General features: G+C 38.9%; 1 protein-coding gene across 6 annotated transcripts in view; it reads left to right on the top strand.

Annotated features, from left to right (window-relative positions):
• The window catches only part of LOC144030661 (methylmalonic aciduria and homocystinuria type D homolog, mitochondrial-like), a 167,251-nt gene that overhangs the window by 51,110 nt on the left and 93,672 nt on the right, over positions 1-22,469 (top strand). For all 6 annotated transcript variants that reach the window (XR_013287312.1, XR_013287313.1, XM_077537134.1 and 3 more), the window contains one exon: positions 2,244-2,346. Coding sequence is in view for 4 of the 6 variants with exons in the window: in XM_077537134.1 (XP_077393260.1) it covers positions 2,244-2,346 (103 nt within the window). In the remaining 2 variants the exon portion in view is untranslated. The remainder of the gene's footprint in view (positions 1-2,243; positions 2,347-22,469) is intronic.

Raw genomic sequence — 22,469 nt, 5'->3', positions numbered from 1 at the left:
AGGGAGACAGACTGGATAGCGTGCCCCAGGGACTAGGGTTGAGAAACACTAGTTTAACCTATTAAGGCCGGGAGCGAAGGATCACGCTTCTACTGTTAAGAGCAGGGAGCTCTCCGGCGCGCTTCTCCCTTTAAAGCCGGGAGAGTGTCATCCTGTTTTGTTTTGCCCAAATCTTGGTCTCTTAGCCGATGAAATGCATCAGAATATACACGAGAGGGTGATGTGGGCCTCATAGCATTCTGGATTTTTAGTCAAGCATTTATGCCTGACGCAGATTCGCAGGAGTTATAAAATAAATGACGACAGCGAGGGAGGAATTGGTATCAGTGTAAAGAGTCGATAGTGATATACAGTTAAGAAATTTGTTTTTAGACAACGAGGATGTTGAAAATTTCGACGTCTTTGTAACGGAATATATGACAAATATTAACCACTCGATCCCCCGAGGTTATTACAACTGCCCTCCAGTATTGAAGGTAAATATACCCGCAGATGCACAGTTAAAAAAAAAAACATATTGAAGGTTTATAATAATCAACTTAAGTTTGTGTCAACGCCACAAGTGTAAGCTCTGAAATGTTTTTGGAATGATGTTTCTATCTTCTTCAGGAACTGAGAGATAAATTATTTAGTCAGCATTAACAATATTGTTGAATTTCCAGGAAAACTTCCAAGTTTTCGGGAGGGACTCAAAAGTATAATAACAATCACATGTATACCTAAAGGATATGTTAATTATGCTGGATGGTTTACCGCCAAGCGACATGCCTGATCTAAATATGTACGCACTGCAGAGCAAGGAGCAGTTTTCACAGACACACCGGGAAAATTTATTAATAGGCATGAGACGATATGAGCAAAAATATCAAAGTATTAAAATTACAGCTCTAAAATGTGCTTATTTAAAATATTTGGGGAAATAAAAACACAATTTCTTTCATGAAACACATTTTATTTCATTTTTTTAAACAAAATATAGGAAAATTGGTACATTAAGATACGCCATGTTAAGTTTATAAGTAAATAAATCTTGATATTCTTCCTCTGCTTTCATTTTTCTTAACGAGACACAGTGTCCAATTACTGGTCAGCTATTTTTGCATTAATTGAAGGCAATTAACTTTAAAGACGCTGCTGTTTTTTTATTTTTAGGTACAATGCAAGCTGCAAAGGCAAACGTTAACTGCCTATTTAAAGTTAACGCGCAATATCGATTCTGACGCCTGGGTATCGATACGTGCATTGTAATGAGGCCCGCAACGATATATGACCGTATCGATATTTTGAGAACACCCCTAACAACAACATAATAATTGTCCTGAGATAAGGCCTTTACATACAATTGGTATAATGCAAAAAACAAATAATAAGAAAAACAACAAATGACGTCCACATACTCAGGGCATCAATACCCTATCTAACCAGGTCCAAGATTGGTCCCCATCTTCTTTCAAAAATAGGAACCCTCATCTGCAGTTGTGCTGTCAATTGTTCCATTAAGTACATCTGTGTGATTTTTTTGTAACCATTGTGCAACTGTGGGTGGTTCAGGTTTCGGCCAGTTGATGGTTATCATTTTTCTTGCAGTCATTAGGAGGAGATTACTTACTTTTGGTCATGAGACAAATTATCAAGAATATATCCAACAAATAAGTCAAAGGATCCAGGGGGAGTGTCACTTTAAGAATATAAAGGCATGTTTTGGCAGGCATTTTAGGCCTGGCCTTGCCTTGCCTTGCCTTGCCTTAATGGGTTAAAGCATTATTTTATTGAACCACAAACATAGTATGATTTTCAAAAAATAAGTAGCTTGCTCTGGCCACTGTATCTATATTATAATACAAAGAGAGGTAATGGGAAGAGTAAGAGAGAACGTGTGGCTATTTGAGAATCTTTTGGCAATGATGGCCCCATTCTTAGACTGTACTTGTACATTTTGTGAGAATTTTAGCCACAAACTCATGAAATCATTAATATTGTATGATTGTAAAATACAATATATGAACAATAAACTGATTTGTACGGCTTTGCGGTAGCAATCTGGTTGTCATTTGGTACCTATAAACGTAATTTTTGTTGTGAGATAATTTGATCCAACCAGGCATTTTAATTGGCAGTGATATGTGATGTTTGAAACTATTCACCTGTAATTGAAATTTTGAAACACAGCAAAACTACACCGAACAAAAATATAAACCTTAACACTCTTGTTTTTTTGTGTGTTTGCATTTATGAATGTGCAGGATGAGACAGCCATGAATCACAATACCATTAAAGCAAACCAGGATTTTGACAAGTCATCTGTGGAGTGTCTCATACAGTCATGCCCTGAAAAACTAAAGCAAGGTAAGTCACTGACGCAACGCACACGCACACACAAAAAGTGCATTGAGGCTCAGCAAACATTTATTCTCTTTAAGTGGAAAAATTCAATAAGAACTAGAGCTGCAAGCAGCTATAAAGGGCCCTCGCACGTTGGGGGTACTGGCACATTGGGAGCAGAGTTACTTTGAAAATGGCATAATAAACCTTTACATGTGGATTTTTCTTTTGCCAGGTGTGATGAGTGTGTCAAGCTCAATGGGTTTTGGTGAATGTTAAGATCTGCAAAAATCAGTGTACTTTTTTATTTTTAGGGAATTAGTTGCCCTGATTTGTATTTTTTGTAAAAGTATATATACCCATCATCGCTCGTACTCATTGCACAATGTTGCTGTTATTGTCCATAGAGGCTTGTTTTTTATTTTTCTACGCTAGGGGGCGCTATAGACTAACGTTGTTATGACAATGTCAGAAAATCAATTTTTTCGGCGGGCCTGAAGAGTGTGCGAAGTTTGGTGAGTTTTCGGAAATATTTAGGTCCTCAAAAATGCGATCGTTTGCGGAGAATAAAGAATAATAATAATAACTAGAGCTGCGAGCAGCTATCAAGGGCCCTCGCAGCCCGGGCCACGTTGGGGTACTGGCACATTGGAAGCAGAATTTCTTTGAAAATGGCATGATAAACCATTATGTGGATTTTATTTATTTTTTTTGCCAGGTGTGATGAGTGTGTCAAGCTCAATGGGTTTTGGTGATTGTTAAGATCTGCAAAAATCAGCGTCTTTTTTTTAATTTTTAGGCAGTGAGTTCCCCTGATTGGTATTTTTTGCAAAAGTACATATACACATCGTCGCTCGTACTCATTGCACAATGTTGCTTTTATTGTCCGTAGAGGCGATAAAAAAAAAAAGAAACTAAATAAAAAAGTACATATGTTTGGATCGGTCTGATGCCAGTGAACATATTGAGTGGTGGAAAGTAAAATAATATTCATAAATGACTTAGCTATCACACTTACAATGAGTTTACGATTTTTGTAAAAATACCGTAAGTGAGGCATTTTTTATTTTTTTTGCGTCAAGGACTAGGTGGCGCGGTATTTATAACTGAATTTTTTCATAGAGATACCTTCAGGCCTTGACTATAAATACACATTTCAAGTATGGGATTTTTTGGAGCATGTACCTGGGAGTTATTAGGCATATCCTTCATTCACGATATTGCTTTTAAAGTCCATAGAGGCTATCAAAAATCAATAAAACTAAATAAAAAAAATATGTATGTTTGGTTAGGTATGATGCCAGTGAACATTTTGAGTGGGGGAAAGTAAAAGAATATTCATAAATGACTTAGTTATCACACTTAGAATGAGTTTACATTTTTTGTAGAAATACCGCAAGTGGGGTATTTTTTTTTCATGCCTCAAGGGCTAGGTGGCGCTGCATATATAACTGAATGTTGTCATAGAGATAGCTTCAGGCCTTGACTATAAACATACATGTCAAGTTTGGGATTTTTTGGAGCATGTACCTGAGAGTTATAAGCATATCATTTGTCATTGCGAAACACAAATTTTGATGCCCCGCCCTCATCATATAGTATTTTGAAAAGTCAAGATTTTTCTCCCTGTCGTTGGCTCAGGTCTTGCCATAGCCCAGGTCAAGTCTGAAGTCAGTCGGATGAAACGTGTAGGAGAAGTGGGCAAAAGTATGCCCCCTGTAAATGTGCTAAAATCGTAAAACATGGGACATTCAAAAATTCGTAGCTCACTTCCTGTTCATTTTAGCACATGGGTCCAAGAGACTTTTTTTGTAGGTCTTGGGCTCCCTCATACACCTAAAAATTTTCGTAGATCTTGCTTAAACGTACAACCGGGGCTGCTTCATTACAATTTTCTAGGGGGCGCTATTGAGGCATTTTTGTAAAAATAGCACAATCCAGGATAAAATATCGCTCATTTTGCCAGGCCAGATGTGTGTGCCAAGTTTCATGCGTTTCTGTGCCGGTTTAGGCCCTCAAAACTGGCGTTGTTTTCTTGGCGAACAGCGCTTAGCCACGCCCACAGCGATTCGCGAAAACTCACAAACTTCGTGTTGTGACATCATGAAGACCGAAACCCTCATCTGAGCAAATATGAGGTAAGTGCAGTTAATGTGTTTGGAGAAAAACGTAGAAGAAAATTCGTAACAAAAAAATATGCCACTAGGTGGCGCTATCAGTAAGATGAAATATAAGTTCGTAGATGTCTTTCGGGCTGGACTCTCATCAAATGTGTGAAATTTTGAGAAGATAGGATCATCTCGGTCAAGTTAATGCAGCTTTTATTGTCACGAAAAATCTTCAGACTTTGCGTCCCCGTAGTGGCCACGCCCTTTGGCGAAAAGTTACAATATTCGGTGTGGGGCATGATCAACATCTTAAGGCTTTTCTGACCAATTTTCAACTGGATCCCTTCAACGAGCTCAGCACAGTAGCTAAAAACGTAAAGTATGACATTTATTGTAACCACTTGGTGGCGCTATATGTATAACTGAATTTTATCATATAGATGTTTTCAGGCCGTGACTATTACGTTGCCTGAGAAGTTTGAGATTTTTTGGAGCTTGAACATGGGAGTTATTAAGCATTTGCTCTTTCTGGAAAAATTAAATTTTAAAGGCAATATTTGATGCCCCGCCCCCGTCATATAGTATTTCGAAAAGGCAAGATTTTTTGCCCAGTTGTTCTCTCAGGTCTTGAGATGATAAATGCCAAGTTTGAAGTCAATTGGATGAAAAATGTTTGCAAAGGGGGAAAAAGCATGACCACAGTGAACGTGCCAAAATGGGCCAAAATTGGACATTCAAAAATTCAAAGCTCACTTCCTGTACATTTTAGGAAATAGCTTCCACTGACCTTTTTTGTGCGTCTCGGGGTGCTACACGTGCCTGGCAATTTTCGTAGCTCTAGGTCAAAGGGGCCGGGATTGGGTTTTATTTTTCTACGCTAGGGGGCGCTATAGAGTCGCATTGTTATGACAACTACATAATATCAAATTTTTCGCCGGGCCCGAAGAGACTGCAAAGTTTGGTGAGTTTTCGTAAATGTTTAGCCCCTCAAAAATGCGATCGTTTACGGAGAAGAAGAAGAAGAAGAATAACTAGAGCTGCGAGCAGCTATAAAGGGCCCTCGCAGCCCGGGCCACGTTGGGGTCCTTGCACGTTGGGGTACTTGCACGTTAGGGTACTGGCACGTTGGGGTACTGGCAAATTGGAAGACAAATTTCTTTGAAAATGGCATAATAAACGTTTACATGTAGAATTTTTTTTTGCCAGTGTGTGTCAAGCTCAACGGGTTTTGGTGATTGTTAAGACCTGCAAAAATCAGCGTCCTTATTTATTTTTAGGCAATAAGTTGCCCTGATTGGTATTTTTTGTAAAAGTGTATATATACATCATCGCTCGTTGTACTCATTGCACAATGTTACTTGTATTGTCCAAAGGGGCAATCAATAATGAATAAAACAAAATGGAAACGTACATACGTTTGGATCGGTGTGAAGCCAGTGAACAATTTGAGTGGTGGAAACTAAAAGAATATTCATAAATGACTTAGTTATCACACTTAGAATGAGTTTACATTTTTTGTACAAAATACCGTATGTGTTTTTTTTTTTAATATATATTATGCCTCAAGGGCTAGGTGGCGCTGTATTTATAACTGAATGTTGTCATAGAGATACCTTCAGGCCTTGATTATAAGCATACATGTCAAGTGTGGGATTTTTTTTTGGAGCATGTACCGTGGAGTTATTATGCATATCCTTCATTCACGATATTGCTTTTAATGTCCACAGAGGCTATCAAAAATAAATAAAAATATATATATGTTTGGATAAGTCTGATGCCAGTGAACATTTTGAGTGGTGGAAACTAAAAGAATATTCATAAATGACTTAGTTATCACACTTAGAATGAGTTTACATTTTTTGTACAAAATACCGTATGTGGGGTATTTTTTTTTATGCCTCAAGGGCTAGGTGACGCTGCATATATAACTGAATGTTGTCATAGAGATAGCTTCAGGCCTTGACGATAAACATACATGTCAAGTTTGGGATTTTTTGGAGCATGTACCGGGGAGTTATTAAGCATATCCTTTTTCAGTGCGAAACACAAATTTTGATGCCCCGCCTTCATCATATAGCATTTCGAAAAGTCAAGATTTTTCCCCCTGTCGTTGGCTCAGGTCTTGACATGGTCCAGGTCAAGTCTTAACTCAGTCAGATGAAACGTGTAGGAGAAGTGGGCAAAAGTCTGCCCCCTGTGAATGTGCAAAAATCGTCAAAAATGGGACATTCAAAAATTCGTAGCTCACTTCCTGTACATTTTAGCATATGGGTCCAAGAGACTTTTCTGTAGGTCTTGGGCTCCCTCATACACCTAAAAATTTTCATAGATCTTGCTTAAACGTACAACCGGGGCTGCTTCATTAAAAATTCCTAGGGGGTGCTATTGAGTCATTTTTGTAAAAATAGCACAATCAACAATGAAATATTGTTCATTTTACCAGGCCAGATGTGTGTGCCAAGTTTCATGAGTTTCTGCGCATGTTTAGACCCTCAAAACTGGCATTGTTTTCTTGGCGAACAGTGCTTAGCCCCGCCCACAGCGATTCGCGAAAACTCACAAACTTCGTGTTGTGACATCATGAAGGCCGAATCCCTCATCTGAGCAAATATGAGGTAGGTCCAGTTAACGTGTTTGGAGAAAAACGTAGAAGAAAATTCGTAAGAAAAAAAATTGCCACTAGGTGGCGCTATCAGTTAGATGAAATATAAGTCAGTAGATGTCTTTAGGGCTGGACTCTCATCAAATGTGTGAAATTTTGAGAAGATAGGATCATCTCGGTCAAGTTAATGCAGCTTTTATTTTCACGAAAAATCTTCAGACTTTGCGTCACCGTAGCGGCCATGCCCTTTGGCGAAAAGTTACAATATTCGGTGTGGGGCATGATCAACATCTTAAGGCTTTTCTGACCAATTTTCAAATGGATCCCTTCAACAAGCTCAGCACAGTAGCTAAAAACGTAAAGTATGACATTTATTGTAACCACTAGGTGGCGCTATATGTATAACTGAATTTTATCATATAGATGTTTTCAGGCCGTGACTATTACATTGCCTGAGATTTTTTGGAGCTTGAACATGAGAGTTATTAAGCATTTGCTCTTTCTGGACAAATGAAATTTTAAAGGAAATATTTGATGCCCCGCCCCCATCATATAGTATTTCAAAAAGGCAAGACTTTTTGCCCAGTTGTTCTCTCACGTCTTGAGATGATAAATGCCAAGTTTGAAGTTAATTGGATGAAAAATGTTTGCAGAGGGGGAAAAAGCATGACCACAGTGAATGTGCCAAAATAGGCCAAAATTGGACATTAAAAAATTCATAGCTCATTTCCTGTACATTTTAGCTACATGGTCCCAATAGACTTTTTTTTGTGCGTCTCGGCGTGCTACACGTGCCTGCCAATTTTCGTTGCTCTAGCTCAAACGTGCCAGGCTTGGTTTTTATTTTTCTACGCTAGGGGGCGCTATAGAGTCGCGTTGTTATGACGACTTCATAATATCAAATTTTTCGCCGGGCCTGAGGAGTGTGCAAAGTTTGGTGAGTTTTCGTGAATGTTTAGGTACTCAAAAATGCGATCGTTTACGGAGAAGAAGAAGAAGAAGAAGAATAATAACTAGAGCTGCGAGCAGCTATAAAGGGCCCTCGCAGCCCGGGCCACGTTGGGGTACTTGCACGTTGGGGAACTTGCACATTGGGGTACTGGCACATTGGAAGCAGAATTTCTTTGAAAATGGCATGATAAACATGTGGACTTTTTTTTTTTTTTTTTGCCAGGTGTGATGAGTGTGTCAAGCTCAATGGGTTTTGGTGATTGTTAAGATCTGCAAAAATCAGCGTCTTTTTTTTATTTTTAGGCAATGAGTTGCTCTGATTGGTATTTTTCGTAAAAGTATATATACACACATCATCGCTCGTACTCATTGCACAATGTTGCTTTTATTGTCCATAGAGGCGATAAAAAAAATAAATAAAACTAAATAAAAAATACGTATGTTTGGATCGGTCTGATACCAGTGAACATATTGAGTGGTGGAAAGTAAAAGAATATTCATAAATGACTTAGTTATCACACTTACAATGAGTTTACAATTTTTGCAAAAATACCGTAAGTGAGGCATTTTTTTTTATGCCTCAAGGACTAGGTGGCGCTGTATTTATAACTGAATTTTGTCATAGAGATACCTTCAGGCCTCGACTCTAAATATACATTTCAAATATGGGATTTTTTGGAGCATGTACCTGGGAGTTATTAAGCATAGCCTTCATTCACGATATTGCTTTTAATGTCCATAGAGGCTATCAAAAATACATAAAACTAAATAACAAAAATATGTATGTTTGGTTAGGTCTGATGCCAGTGAATATTTTGAGTGGTGGAAGGTAAAAGAATATTCCTAAATGACTTAGTTATCACACTTAGAATGAGTTTACATTTTTTGTACAAAATACCGTAAGTGGGGTATTTTTTTTTCATGCCTCAAGGGCTAGGTGGCGCTGCATATATAACTGAATGTTGTCATAGAGATACCTTCAGGCCTTGACGATAAACATACATGTCAAGTTTGGGATTTTTTGGAGCATGTATCGGGGAGTTATTAAGCATATCCTTTTTCAGTGCGAAACACAAATTTTGATGCCCCGCCCTCATCATATAGTATTTCCAAAAGTCAAGATTTTTCCGTCTGTTGTTGGCTCAGGTCTTGGCATGGTCCAGGTCAAGTCATAAGTCAGTCGGATAAAACGTGTAGGAGAAGTGGGCAAAAGTATGCCCTCTGAAAATGTGCAAAAATCGTAAAAAATGGGACATTCAAAAATTCGTAGCTCACTTCCTGTTCATTTTAGCATATGGGTCCAAGAGACTTTTTTTGTAGGTCTTTGGCTCCCTCATACACGTAAAAATTGTCGTAGATCTTGCTTAAACGTACAATCGGGGCTGCTTCGTTAAAAATTTCTAGGGGGCGCTATTGAGTCATTTTTGTAAAAATAGCACAATCAACAATAAAATATTGTTCATTTTACCAGGCCAGATGTGTGTGCCAAGTTTCATGAGTTTCTGCGCATGTTTAGACCCTCAAAACTGGCGTTGTTTTCTTGGCGAACAGTGCTTAGCCACGCCCACAGCGATTCGCGAAAACTCACAAACTTCGTGTTGTGACATCATGAAGGCCGAAACCCTCATCTGAGCAAATATGAGGTTGGTCCAGTTAACGTGTTTGGAGAAAAAATGTACAAGAAAATTCGTAAGAAAAAAAATTGCCACTAGGTGGCGCTATCAGTAAGATGAAATATAAGTTCGTAGATGTCTTTAGGGCTGGACTCTCATCAAATGTGTGAAATTTTGAGAAGATAGGATCATCTCGGTCAAGTTCATGCAGCTTTTATTGTCACGAAAAATCTTCAGACTTTGCGGCACCGTAGCGGCCACGCCCTTTGGCGAAAAGTTACAATATTCGGTGTTGGGCATGATCAACATCTTAAGGCTTTTCTGACCAACTTTCAACTGGATCCCTTCAACGAGCTCAGCGCAGTAGCTAAAAACGTAAAGTATGACATTTATTGTCACCACTAGGTGGCGCTATATGTATAACTGAATTTGATCATATAGATGTTTTCAGGCCGTGACTATTACGTTGCCTGAGAAGTTTGAGATTTTTTGGAGCTTGAACATGGGAGTTATTAAGCATTTGCTCTTTCTGGACAAATGAAATTTTAAAGACAATATTTGATGCCCCGCCCCCATCATATAGTATTTCGAAAAGGCAAGACTTTTTGCCCAGTTGTTCTCTCAGGTCTTGAGATGATAAATGCCAAGTTTGATGTGAATTGGATGAAAAATGTTTGCAGAGGGGGAAAAAGCATCACCACAGTGAATGTGCCAAAATAGGCCAAAATTGGACATAAAAAAATTCATAGCTCATTTCCTGTACATTTTAGCTACATGGTCCCAGTAGACTTTTTTGTGCGTCTCGGGGTGCTACACGTGCCTGCCAATTTTCGTTGCTCTAGCTCAAACGTGCCAGGCTTGGTTTTTATTTTTCTACGCTAGGGGGCGCTATAGAGTCGCGTTGTTATGACGACTTCATAATATCAAATTTTTCGCCGGGCCTGAGGAGTGTGCAAAGTTTGGTGAGTTTTCGTGAATGTTTAGGTACTCAAAAATGCGATCGTTTACGGAGAAGAAGAAGAAGAAGAATAACTAGAGCTGCGAGCAGCTATAAAGGGCCCTCGCAGCCCGGGCCACGTTGGGGTCCTTGCACGTTGGGGTACTTGCACGTTGGGGTACTGGCACATTGGGGTACTGGCATATTGGAAGCAAAATTTCTTTGAAAATGGCATAATAAACGTTTACATGTAGAATATTTTTTTGCCAGTGTGTGTGTCAAGCTCAACGGGTTTTGGTGATTGTTAAGACCTGCAAAAATCAGCGTCCTTTTTTATTTTTAGGCAATGAGTTGCCCTGATTGATATTTTTTGTAAAAGTGTATATATACATCATCGCTCGCTGTACTCATTGCACAATGTTACTTTTATTGTCCAAAGGGGCAATCAAAAATGAATAAAACAAAATGGAAACGTACATACGTTTGGATCGGTGTGAAGCCAGTGAACAAATTGAGTGGTGGAAACTAAAAGAATATTCATAAATGACTTAGTTATCACACTTAGAATGAGTGTACATTTTTTTGTACAAAATACCGTATGTGGGGTATTTTTTATTTTTTTTTATATAAGCCTCAAGGGCTAGGTGGCGCTGTATTTATAACTGAATGTTGTCATAGAGATACCTTCAGGCCTTGATTATAAGCATACATGTCAAGTGTGGGATTTTTTTTGGAGCATGTACCGTGGAGTTATTAAGCATATCCTTCATTCACGATATTGCTTTTAATGTCCATAGAGGCTATCAAAAATAAATAAAAATATATATATGTTTGGATAAGTCTGATGCCAGTGAACATTTTGAGTGGTGGAAACTAAAAGAATATTCATAAATGACTTAGTTATCACACTTAGAATGAGTTTACATTTTTTGTACAAAATACCGTATGTGGGGTATTTTTTTTTCATGCCTCAAGGGCTAGGTGGCGCGGAATATATAACTGAATGTTGTCATAGAGATAACTTCAGGCCTTGACGATAAACATACATGTCAAGTTTGGGATTTTTTGGAGCATGTACCGGGGAGTTATCAAGCATATCCTTTTTCATTGTGAAACACAAATTTTGATGCCCCGCCCTCATCATATAGTATTTCGAAAAGTCAAAATTTTTCCCCCTGTCGTTGGCTCAGGTCTTGACATGGTCCAGGCCAAGTCTTAACTCAGTCGGATGAAACGTGTAGGAGAAGTGGGCAAAAGTCTGCCCCCTGTGAATGTGCAAAAATCGTCAAAAATGGGACATTCAAAAATTCGTAGCTCACTTCCTGTTCATTTTAGCATATGGGTACAAGAGACTTTTTTTGTAGGTCTTGGGCTCCCTCATACACCTAAAAATATTCGGCGTTCTTGCTTAAACGTACAACCGGGGCTGCTTCGTTAAAAACTTCTAGGGGGCGCTATTGAGTCATTTTTGTAAAAATAGCACAATCAACAATAAAATATTGCTCATTTTACCAGGCCAGATGTGTGTGCCAAGTTTCATGAGTTTCTGTGCATGTTTAGACCCTCAAAACTGGCGTTGTTTTCTTGGCGAACAGCACTTAGCCACACCTACAGCAATTCGCGAAAACTCACAAACTTCGTGTTGTGACATCATGAAGGCCGAAACCCTCATCTGAGCAAATATGAGGTAGGTCCAGTTAACGTGTTTGGAGAAAAACGTAGAAGAAAATTCGTAAGAAAAAAAATTGCCACTAGGTGGCGCGATCAGTTAGATGAAATATAAGTTCATAGATGTCTTTAGGGCTGGACTCTCATCAAATGTGTGAAATTTTGAGAAGATAGGATCATCTCGGTCAAGTTAATGCAGCTTTTATTTTCACGAAAAATCTTCAGACTTTGCGTCACCGTAGCGGCCACGCCCTTTGGTGAAAAGTTACAATATTCGGTGTGGGGCATAATCAACATCTTAAGGCTTTTCTGACCAATTTTCAAATGGATCCCTTCAACAAGCTCAGCACAGTAGCTAAAAACGTAAAGTATGACATTTATTGTAACCACTAGGTGGCGCTATATGTATAACTGAATTTTATCATATAGATGTTTTCAGGCCGTGACTATTACGTTGCCTGAGAAGTTTGAGATTTTTTGGAGCTTGAACATGGGAGTTATTAAGCATTTGCTCTTTCTGGACAAATGAAATTTTAAAGGCAATATTTGATGCCCCGCCCCCGTCATATAGTATTTCAAAAAGGCAAGATGTTTTGCCCAGTTGTTCTCTCAGGTCTTGAGATGATAAATGCCAAGTTTGAAGTCAATTGGATGAAAAATGTTTGCAAAGGGGGAAAAAGCATGACCACAGTGAATGTGCCAAAATAGGCCAAAATTGGACATAAAAAAATTCATAGCTCACTTCCTGTACATTTTAGCTACATGGTCCCAATAGACTTTTTTTTGCGTCTCGGGGTGCTACACGTGCCTGCCAATTTTTGTTGCTCTAGCTCAAACGTGCCGGGCTTGGTTTTTATTTTTCTACGCTAGGGGGCGCTATCGAGTCGCATTGTTATGACGACTTAATAATATCAAATTTTTCGCCGGGCCTGAGGAGTGTGCAAAGTTCGGTGAGTTTTCGTGAATGTTTAGGTACCCAAAATCGCGATCGTTTGCGGAGAATAAAGAAGAAGAAGAAGAAGAAGAAGAATAATAATAATAATAATAATAATTTTTACAAAAACAATAGGGACCTCGCAGCGGTCGCTGCTCGGGCCCTAATAATAATAATAATAATTCGAACGAAAAACAATAGGGACCTCGCAGCGGTCGCTGCTCGGGCCCTAACTAGAGCTGCGAGCAGCTATATAGGGCCCTCGCAGCCCAGGCCACGTTGGGGTACTTGCACGTTGGGGTACTGGCACATTGGAAGCAAAATTTCTTTGAAAATGGCATGATAAACATGTGGATTTTTTATTTATTTTTTGCCAGGTGTGATGAGTGTGTCAAGCTCAATGGGTTTTGGTGATTGTTAAGATCTGCAAAAATCAGCGTCTTTTTTTTATTTTTAGGCAATGAGTTGCCCTGATTGGTATTTTTCGTAAAAGTATATATACACGCATCATCGCTCGTACTCATTGCACAATGTTGCTTTTATTGTCCATAGAGGCGATCAAAAAAAATAATAAAACTAAATAAAAAATACGTATGTTTGGATCGGTCTGATGCCAGTGAACATATTGAGTGGTGGAAAGTAAAAGAATATTCATAAATGACTTAGTTATCACACTTACAATGAGTTTACAATTTTTGCAAAAATACCGTAAGTGAGGTTTTTTTTTTTTTTTTTATGCCTCAAGGACGAGGTGGCGCTGTATTTATAACTGAATTTTGTCATAGAGATACCTTCAGGCCTTGACTATAAATATACATTTCAAGTATGGGATTTTTTGGAGCATGTACCTGGGAGTTATTAAGCATAGCCTTCATTCACGATACTGCTTTTAATGTCCATAGAGGCTATCAAAAATACATAAAACTAAATAACAAAAATATGTATGTTTGGTTAGGTCTGATGCCAGTGAATATTTTGAGTGGTGGAAGGTAAAAGAATATTCCTAAATGACTTAGTTATCACACTTAGAATGAGTTTACATTTTTTGTACAAAATACCGTAAGTGGGGTATTTTTTTTTCATGCCTCAAGGGCTAGGTGGCGCTGCATATATAACTGAATGTTGTCATAGAGATACCTTCAGGCCTTGGCGATAAACATACATGTCAAGTTTGGGATTTTTTGGAGCATGTATCGGGGAGTTATTAAGCATATCCTTTTTCAGTGCGAAACACAAATTTTGATGCCCCGCCCTCATCATATAGTATTTGCAAAAGTCAAGATTTTTCCGTCTGTTGTTGGCTCAGGTCTTGACATAGCCCAGGTCAAGTCTGAAGTCAGTCAGATGAAACGTGTAGGAGAAGTGGGCAAAAGTATGCCCCCTGTAAATGTGCTAAAATCGTAAAAAATGGGACATTCAAAAATTCGTAGCTCACTTCCTGTTCATTTTAGCATATGGGTCCAAGAGACTTTTTTGTAGGTCTTGGGCTCCCTCATACACGTAAAAATTTTCGTAGATCTTGCTTAAACGTACAATCGGGGCTGCTTCGTTAAAAATTTCTAGGGGGCGCTATTGAGTCATTTTTGTAAAAATAGCACAATCAACAATAAAATATTGTTCATTTTACCAGGCCAGATGTGTGTGCCAAGTTTCATGAGTTTCTGCGCATGTTTAGACCCTCAAAACTGGCGTTGTTTTCTTGGCGAACAGTGCTTAGCCACGCCCACAGCGATTCGCGAAAACTCACAAACTTCGTGTTGTGACATCATGAAGGCCGAAACCCTCATCTGAGCAAATATGAGGTTGGTCCAGTTAACGTGTTTGGAGAAAAAATGTACAAGAAAATTCGTAAGAAAAAAAATTGCCACTAGGTGGCGCTATCAGTAAGATGAAATATAAGTTTGTAGATGTCTTTAGGGCTGGACTCTCATCAATTGTGTAAAATTTTGAGAAGATAGCATCATCTCGGTCAAGTTAATGCAGCTTTTGTTGTCACGAGAAATCTTCAGACTTTGCGGCACCGTAGCGGCCACGCCCTTTGGCGAAAAGTTACAATATTCGGTGTGGGGCATGATCAACATCTTAAGGCTTTTCTGACCAATTTTCAACTGGATCCCTTCAACGAGCTCAGCACAGTAGCTAAAAACGTAAAGTATGACAATTATTGTTACCACTAGGTGGCGCTACATGGATAACTGAATTTTATCATATAGATGTTTTCAGGCCGTGACTATTAAGTTGCCTGATAAGTTTGAGATTTTTTGGAGCTTGAACATGGGAGTTATTAAGCATTTGCTCTTTCTGGACAAATGAAATTTTAAAGGCAATATTTGATGCCCCGCCCCCGTCATATAGTATTTCGAAAAGGCAAGATTTTTTCCCCAGTTGTTCTCTCAGGTCTTGAGATGATAAATGCCAAGTTTGAAGTCAATTGGATGAAAAATGTTTGCAAAGGGGGAAAAAGCATCACCACAGTGAATGTGCCAAAATAGGCCAAAATTGGACATTAAAAAATTCATAGCTCACTTCCTGTACATTTTAGCTACATGGTCCCAATAGACTTTTTTGTGCGTCTCGGGGTGCTACACGTGCCTGCCAATTTTCGTTGCTCTAGCTCAAACATGCCGGGCTTGGTTTTTATTTTTCTATGCTAGGGGGCGCTATAGAGTCGCGTTGTTATGACGACTTCATAATATCAAATTTTTCGCCGGGCCTGAGGAGTGTGCAAAGTTTGGTGAGTTTTCGTAAATGTTTAGGTACCCAAAATCGTGATCGTTTACGGAGAATAATAATAATAATAATAATAATAATAATAATAATAATAATCCGATCGAAAAACAATAGGGACCTCGCAGCGTTAGCTGCTCGGGCCCTAATAATAATAATAATTCGAACGAAAAACAATAGGGACCTCGCAGCGGTCGCTGCTCGGGCCCTAATAACTAGAGCTGCGAGCAGCTATAAAGGGCCCTCGCAGCCCGGGCCACGTTGGGGTCCTTGCACGTTGGGGTACTTGCACGTTAGGGTACTGGCACGTTGGGGTACTGGCATATTGGAAGCAAAATTTCTTTGAAAATGGCATAAGAAACGTTTACAATGTAGAATTTTTTTTTTGCCAGTGTGTGTCAAGCTCAACGGGTTTTGGTGATTGTTAAGACCTGCAAAAATCAGCGTCCTCATTTATTTTTAGGCAATGGGTTGCCCTGATTGGTATTTTTTGTAAAAGTGTATATATACATCATAGCTCGTTGTACTCATTGCACAATGTTACTTTTATTGTCCAAAGGGGCAATCAAAAATGAATAAAACAAAATGGAAACATACATACGTTTGGATCGGTGTGAAGCCAGTGAACAATTTGAGTGGTGGAAACTAAAAGAATATTCATAAATGACTTAGTCATCACACTTAGAATGAGTTTACATTTTTTTGTACAAAATACCGTATGTGGTTTTATTTTTTTATATAAGCCTCAAGGGCTAGGTGGCGCTGTATTTATAACTGAATGTTGTCATCAAGATACCTTCAGGCCTTGATTATAAGCATACATGTCAAGTGTGGGATTTTTTTTGGAGCATGTACCGTGGAATTATTAAGCATATCCTTCATTCACGATATTGCTTTTAATGTCCACAGAGGCTATCAAAAATAAATAAAAATATATATATGTTTGGATAAGTCTGATGCCAGTGAACATTTTGAGTGGTGGAAACTAAAAGAATATTCATAAATGACTTAGTTATCACACTTAGAATGAGTTTACATTTTTTGTACAAAATACCGTATGTGGGGAATTTTTTTTTTATGCCTCAAGGGCTAGGTGGCGCTGCATATATAACTGAATGTTGTCATAGAGATAGCTTCAGGCCTTGACGATAAACATACATGTCAAGTTTGGGATTTTTTGGAGCATGTACCGGGGAGTTATTATGCATATCCTTTTTCAGTGCGAAACACAAATTTTGATGCCCCGCCTTCATCATATAGTATTTCAAAAGGTCAAGATTTTTCCCCCTGTCGTTGGCTCAGGTCTTGACATGGTCCAGGTCAAGTCTTAACTCAGTCAGATGAAACGTGTAGGAGAAGTGGGCAAAAGTCTGCCCCCTGTGAATGTGCAAAAATTGTCAAAAATGGGACATTCAAAAATTCGTAGCTCACTTCCTGTTCATTTTAGCATATGGGTCCAAGAGACTTTTTTGTAGGTCTTGGGCTCCCTCATACACCTAAAAATATTCGTCGTTCTTGCTTAAACGTACAACTGGGGCTGTTTCGTTAAAGATTTCTAGGGGGCGCTATTGAGTCATTTTTGTAAAAATAGCACAATCGCCGATAAAAAATTGCTCATTTTGCCAGGCCAGCTGTGTGTGCCAAGTTTCGTGTGTTTCTGTGCCAGTTTAGGCCCTCAAAATTGGCGTTGTTTTCTTGGCGAACAGCGCTTAGCCACGCCCACAGCGACTCGCGAAAACTCACAAACTTCGTGTTGTGACAGCATGAAGGCCGACACCCTCATCTGAGCAAATATGAGGTAGGTCCAGTTAACATGGTTGGAGAAAAACATTGAAGAAAAATCGTAAGAAAAAAAATTGCCAGTAGGTGGCGCTATCAGTAAGATGAAATATAAGTTTGTAGATGTCTTTAGGGCTGGACTCTCATCAATTGTGTAAAATTTTGAGAAGATAGCATCATCTCGGTCAAGTTAATGCAGCTTTTGTGGTCACGAGAAATCTTCAGACTTTGCGGCACCGTAGCGGCCACGCCCTTTGGCGAAAAGTTACAATATTCGGTGTGGGGCATGATCAACATCTTAAGGCTTTTCTGACCAATTTTCAACTGGATCCCTTCAACGAGCTCAGCACAGTAGCTAAAAACGTAAAGTATGACAATTATTGTTACCACTAGGTGGCGCTACATGGATAACTGAATTTTATCATATAGATGTTTTCAGGCCGTGACTATTAAGTTGCCTGATAAGTTTGAGATTTTTTGGAGCTTGAACATGGGAGTTATTAAGCATTTGCTCTTTCTGGACAAATGAAATTTTAAAGGCAATATTTGATGCCCCGCCCCCGTCATATAGTATTTCGAAAAGGCAAGATTTTTTCCCCAGTTGTTCTCTCAGGTCTTGAGATGATAAATGCCAAGTTTGAAGTCAATTGGATGAAAAATGTTTGCAAAGGGGGAAAAAGCATGACCACAGTGAATGTGCCAAAATAGGCCAAAATTGGACATGAAAAAATTCATAGCTCACTTCCTGTACATTTTAGCTACATGGTCCCAATAGACTTTTTTGTGCGTCTCGGGGTGCTACACGTGCCTGCCAATTTTCGTTGCTCTAGCTCAAACATGCCGGGCTTGGTTTTTATTTTTCTATGCTAGGGGGCGCTATAGAGTCGCGTTGTTATGACGACTTCATAATATCAAATTTTTCGCCGGGCCTGAGGAGTGTGCAAAGTTTGGTGAGTTTTCGTGAATGTTTAGTAGGTACTCAAAAATGCGATCGTTTACGGAGAATAATAATAATAATAATAATAATAATAATAATTCGAACGAAAAACAATAGGGACCTCGCAGCGGTCGCTGCTCGGGCCCTAATAATAACTAGAGCTGCGAGCAGCTATAAAGGGCCCTCGCAGCCCGGGCCACGTTGGGGTACTTGCACGTTGGGGTACTTGCACGTTGGGGTACTGGCACATTGGGGTACTGGCACATTGGAAGCGAAATTTCTTTGAAAATGGCATAATAAACCTGTACATGTAGAATATTGTTTTTGCCTGTGTGTGTGTGTCAAGGTCAACGGGTTTTGGTGATTGTTAAGACCTGCAAAAATCAGCGTCCTTTTTTATTTTTAGGCAATGAGTTGCCCTGATTGGTATTTTTTGTAAAAGTGTATATCATCATCGCTCGTTGTACTCATTGCACAATGTTGCTTTTATTGTCCATAGGTGCAATCAAAAATGAATAAAACAAAATGGAAACGTACATACGTTTGGATCGGTGTGAAGCCAGTGAACAATTTGAGTGGTGGAAACTAAAAGAATATTCATAAATGACTTAGTTATCACACTTAGAATGAGTTTACATTTTTTGTACAAAATACCGTATGTGGGATATTTTTTATTTTTTTTATATAAGCCTCAAGGGCTAGGTGGCGCTGTATTTATAACTGAATGTTGTCATAGAGACACCTTCAGGCCTTGATTATAAGCATACATGTCAAGTGTGGGATTTTTTTTGGAACATGTACCGTGGAGTTATTAAGCATATCCTTCATTCACGATATTGCTTTTAATGTCCATAGAGGCTATCAAAAATAAATAAAAATATATATATGTTTGGATAAGTCTGATGCCAGTGAACATTTTGAGTGGTGGAAACTAAAAGAATATTCATAAATGACTTAGTTATCACACTTAGAATGAGTTTACATTTTTTGTACAAAATACCGTATGTGGGGTATTTTTTTTTTCACGCCTCAAGTGCTAGGTGGCGCTGCATATATAACTGAATTTTGTCATAGAGATACCTTCAGGCCTTGACTATAAACATACATGTCAAGTTTGGGATTTTTTGGAACATGTACCGGGGAGTTATTAAGCATATCCTTTTTCAGTGCGAAACACAAAATTTGATGCCCCGCCCTCCTCATATAGTATTTCCAAAAGTCAAGATTTTTCCGCCTGTCGTTGGCTCAGGTCTTGACATGGTCCAGGTCAAGTCTGAAGTCAGTCGGATGAAATGTGTAGGAGAAGTGGGCAAAAGTATGCCCCCTGAAAATGTGCAAAAATCGTCAAAAATGGGACATTCAAAAATTCATAGCTCACTTCCTGTTCATTTTAGCACATGGGTCCAAGAGACTTTTTTGTAGGTCTTGGACTCCCTCATACAACTAAAAATTTTCATAGATCTTGCTTAAACGTACAACCGGGGCTGCTTCGTTAAAAAATTCTAGGGGGCGCTATTGAGTAATTTTTCTAAAAATAGCACAATCAAGAATAAAATATTGTTCATTTTACCAGGCCAGATGTGTGTGCCAAGTTTCATGAGTTTCTGCGCATGTTTAGACCCTCAAAACTGGCGTTGTTTTCTTGGCGAACAGAGCTTAGCCACGCCCACAGCGATTCGCGAAAACTCACAAACTTCGTGTTGTGACATCATGAAGGCCGAAACCCTCATCTGAGCAGATATGAGGTAGGTTCAGTTAACGTGTTTGTAGAAAAACGTAGAAGAAAATTCGTAAGAAAAAAAAATTGCCACTAGGTGGCGCTATCAGTAAGATGAAATATAAGTTAGTAGATGTCTTCAGGGCTGGACTGTCATCAAATGTGTGAAATTTTGAGAAGATAGGATCATCTCGGTCAAGTTAATGCAGCTTTTATTGTCCCGAAAAATCTTCAGACTTTGCGGCACCGTAGCGGCCACGCCCTTTGGCGAAAGGTTACAATATTCGGTGTGGGGCATGATCAACATCTTAAGGCTTTTCTGACCAATTTTCAACTGGATCCCTTCAACGAGCTCAGCACAGTAGCTAAAAACGTAAAGTATGACATTTATTGTTACCACTAGGTGGCGCTATATCTAGAACTGAATTTTATCATATAGATGTTTTCAGGCCGTGACTATTACGTTGCCTGAGAAGTTTGAGATTTTTTGGAGCTTGAACATGGGAGTTATTAAGCATTTGCTCTTTCTGGACAAATGAAATTTTAAAGGCAATATTTGATGCCCCGCCCCCGTCATATAGTATTTCGAAAAGGCAAGATTTTTTCCCCAGTTGTTCTCTCAGGTCTTGAGATGATAAATGCGAAATTTGAAGTCAATTGGATGAAAAATGTTTGCAAAGGGGGAAAAAGCATGACCACAGTGAATGTGCCAAAATAGGCCAAAATTGGACATAAAAAAATTCATAGCTCATTTCCTGTACATTTTAGCTACATGGTCCCAATAGACTTTTTTTTGTGCGTCTCGGGGTGCTACACGTGCCTGCCAATTTTTGTTGCTCTAGCTCAAACGTGCCGGGCTTGGTTTTCATTTTTCTACGCTAGGGGGCGCCATAGAGTCGCGTTGTTATGACGACTTCATAATATCAAATTTTTCGCCGGGCCTGAGGAGTGTGCAAAGTTTGGTGAGTTTTCGTGAATGTTTAGGTACCCAAAATTGTGATCGTTTGCGGAGAATAAAGAATAATAATAACTAGAGCTGCGAGCAGCTATAAAGGGCCCTCGCAGCCCGGGCCACGTTGGAGTCCTTGCACGTTGGGGTATTTGCATGTTAGGGTACTGGCACGTTGGGATACTGGCATATTGGAAGCAAAATTTCTTTGAAAATGGCATAATAAACGTTTACATGTAGAATATTTTTTTTGCCAGTGTGTGTCAAGCTCAACGGGTTTTGGTGATTGTTAAGACCTGCAAAAATCAGCGTCCTTTTTTATTTTTAGGCAATGAGTTGCCCTGATTGGTATTTTTTGTAAAAGTGTATATCATCATCGCTCGTTGTACTCATTGCACAATGTTGCTTTTATTGTCCATAGGTGCAATCAAAAATGAATAAAACAAAATGGAAACGTACATACGTTTGGATCGGTGTGAAGCCAGTGAACAATTTGAGTGGTGGAAACTAAAAGAATATTCATAAATGACTTAGTTATCACACTTAGAATGAGTTTACATTTTTTGTACAAAATACCGTATGTGGGATATTTTTTATTTTTTTTTATATAAGCCTCAAGGGCTAGGTGGCGCTGTATTTATAACTGAATGTTGTCATAGAGACACCTTCAGGCCTTGATTATAAGCATACATGTCAAGTGTGGGATTTTTTTTGGAACATGTACCGTGGAGTTATTAAGCATATCCTTCATTCACGATATTGCTTTTAATGTCCATAGAGGCTATCAAAAATAAATAAAAATATATATATGTTTGGATAAGTCTGATGCCAGTGAACATTTTGAGTGGTGGAAACTAAAAGAATATTCATAAATGACTTAGTTATCACACTTAGAATGAGTTTACATTTTTTGTACAAAATACCGTATGTGGGGTATTTTTTTTTTCACGCCTCAAGTGCTAGGTGGCGCTGCATATATAACTGAATTTTGTCATAGAGATACCTTCAGGCCTTGACTATAAACATACATGTCAAGTTTGGGATTTTTTGGAACATGTACCGGGGAGTTATTAAGCATATCCTTTTTCAGTGCGAAACACAAAATTTGATGCCCCGCCCTCCTCATATAGTATTTCCAAAAGTCAAGATTTTTCCGCCTGTCGTTGGCTCAGGTCTTGACATGGTCCAGGTCAAGTCTGAAGTCAGTCGGATGAAATGTGTAGGA

This window comes from Festucalex cinctus, chromosome 11, assembly GCF_051991245.1.
Source record: "Festucalex cinctus isolate MCC-2025b chromosome 11, RoL_Fcin_1.0, whole genome shotgun sequence".
Taxonomy (NCBI): Eukaryota; Metazoa; Chordata; class Actinopteri; order Syngnathiformes; family Syngnathidae; genus Festucalex; species Festucalex cinctus.
The sequence above is the reverse complement of the archived record's forward strand: the minus strand, read 5'-3'. Positions and strand labels throughout refer to the sequence as shown.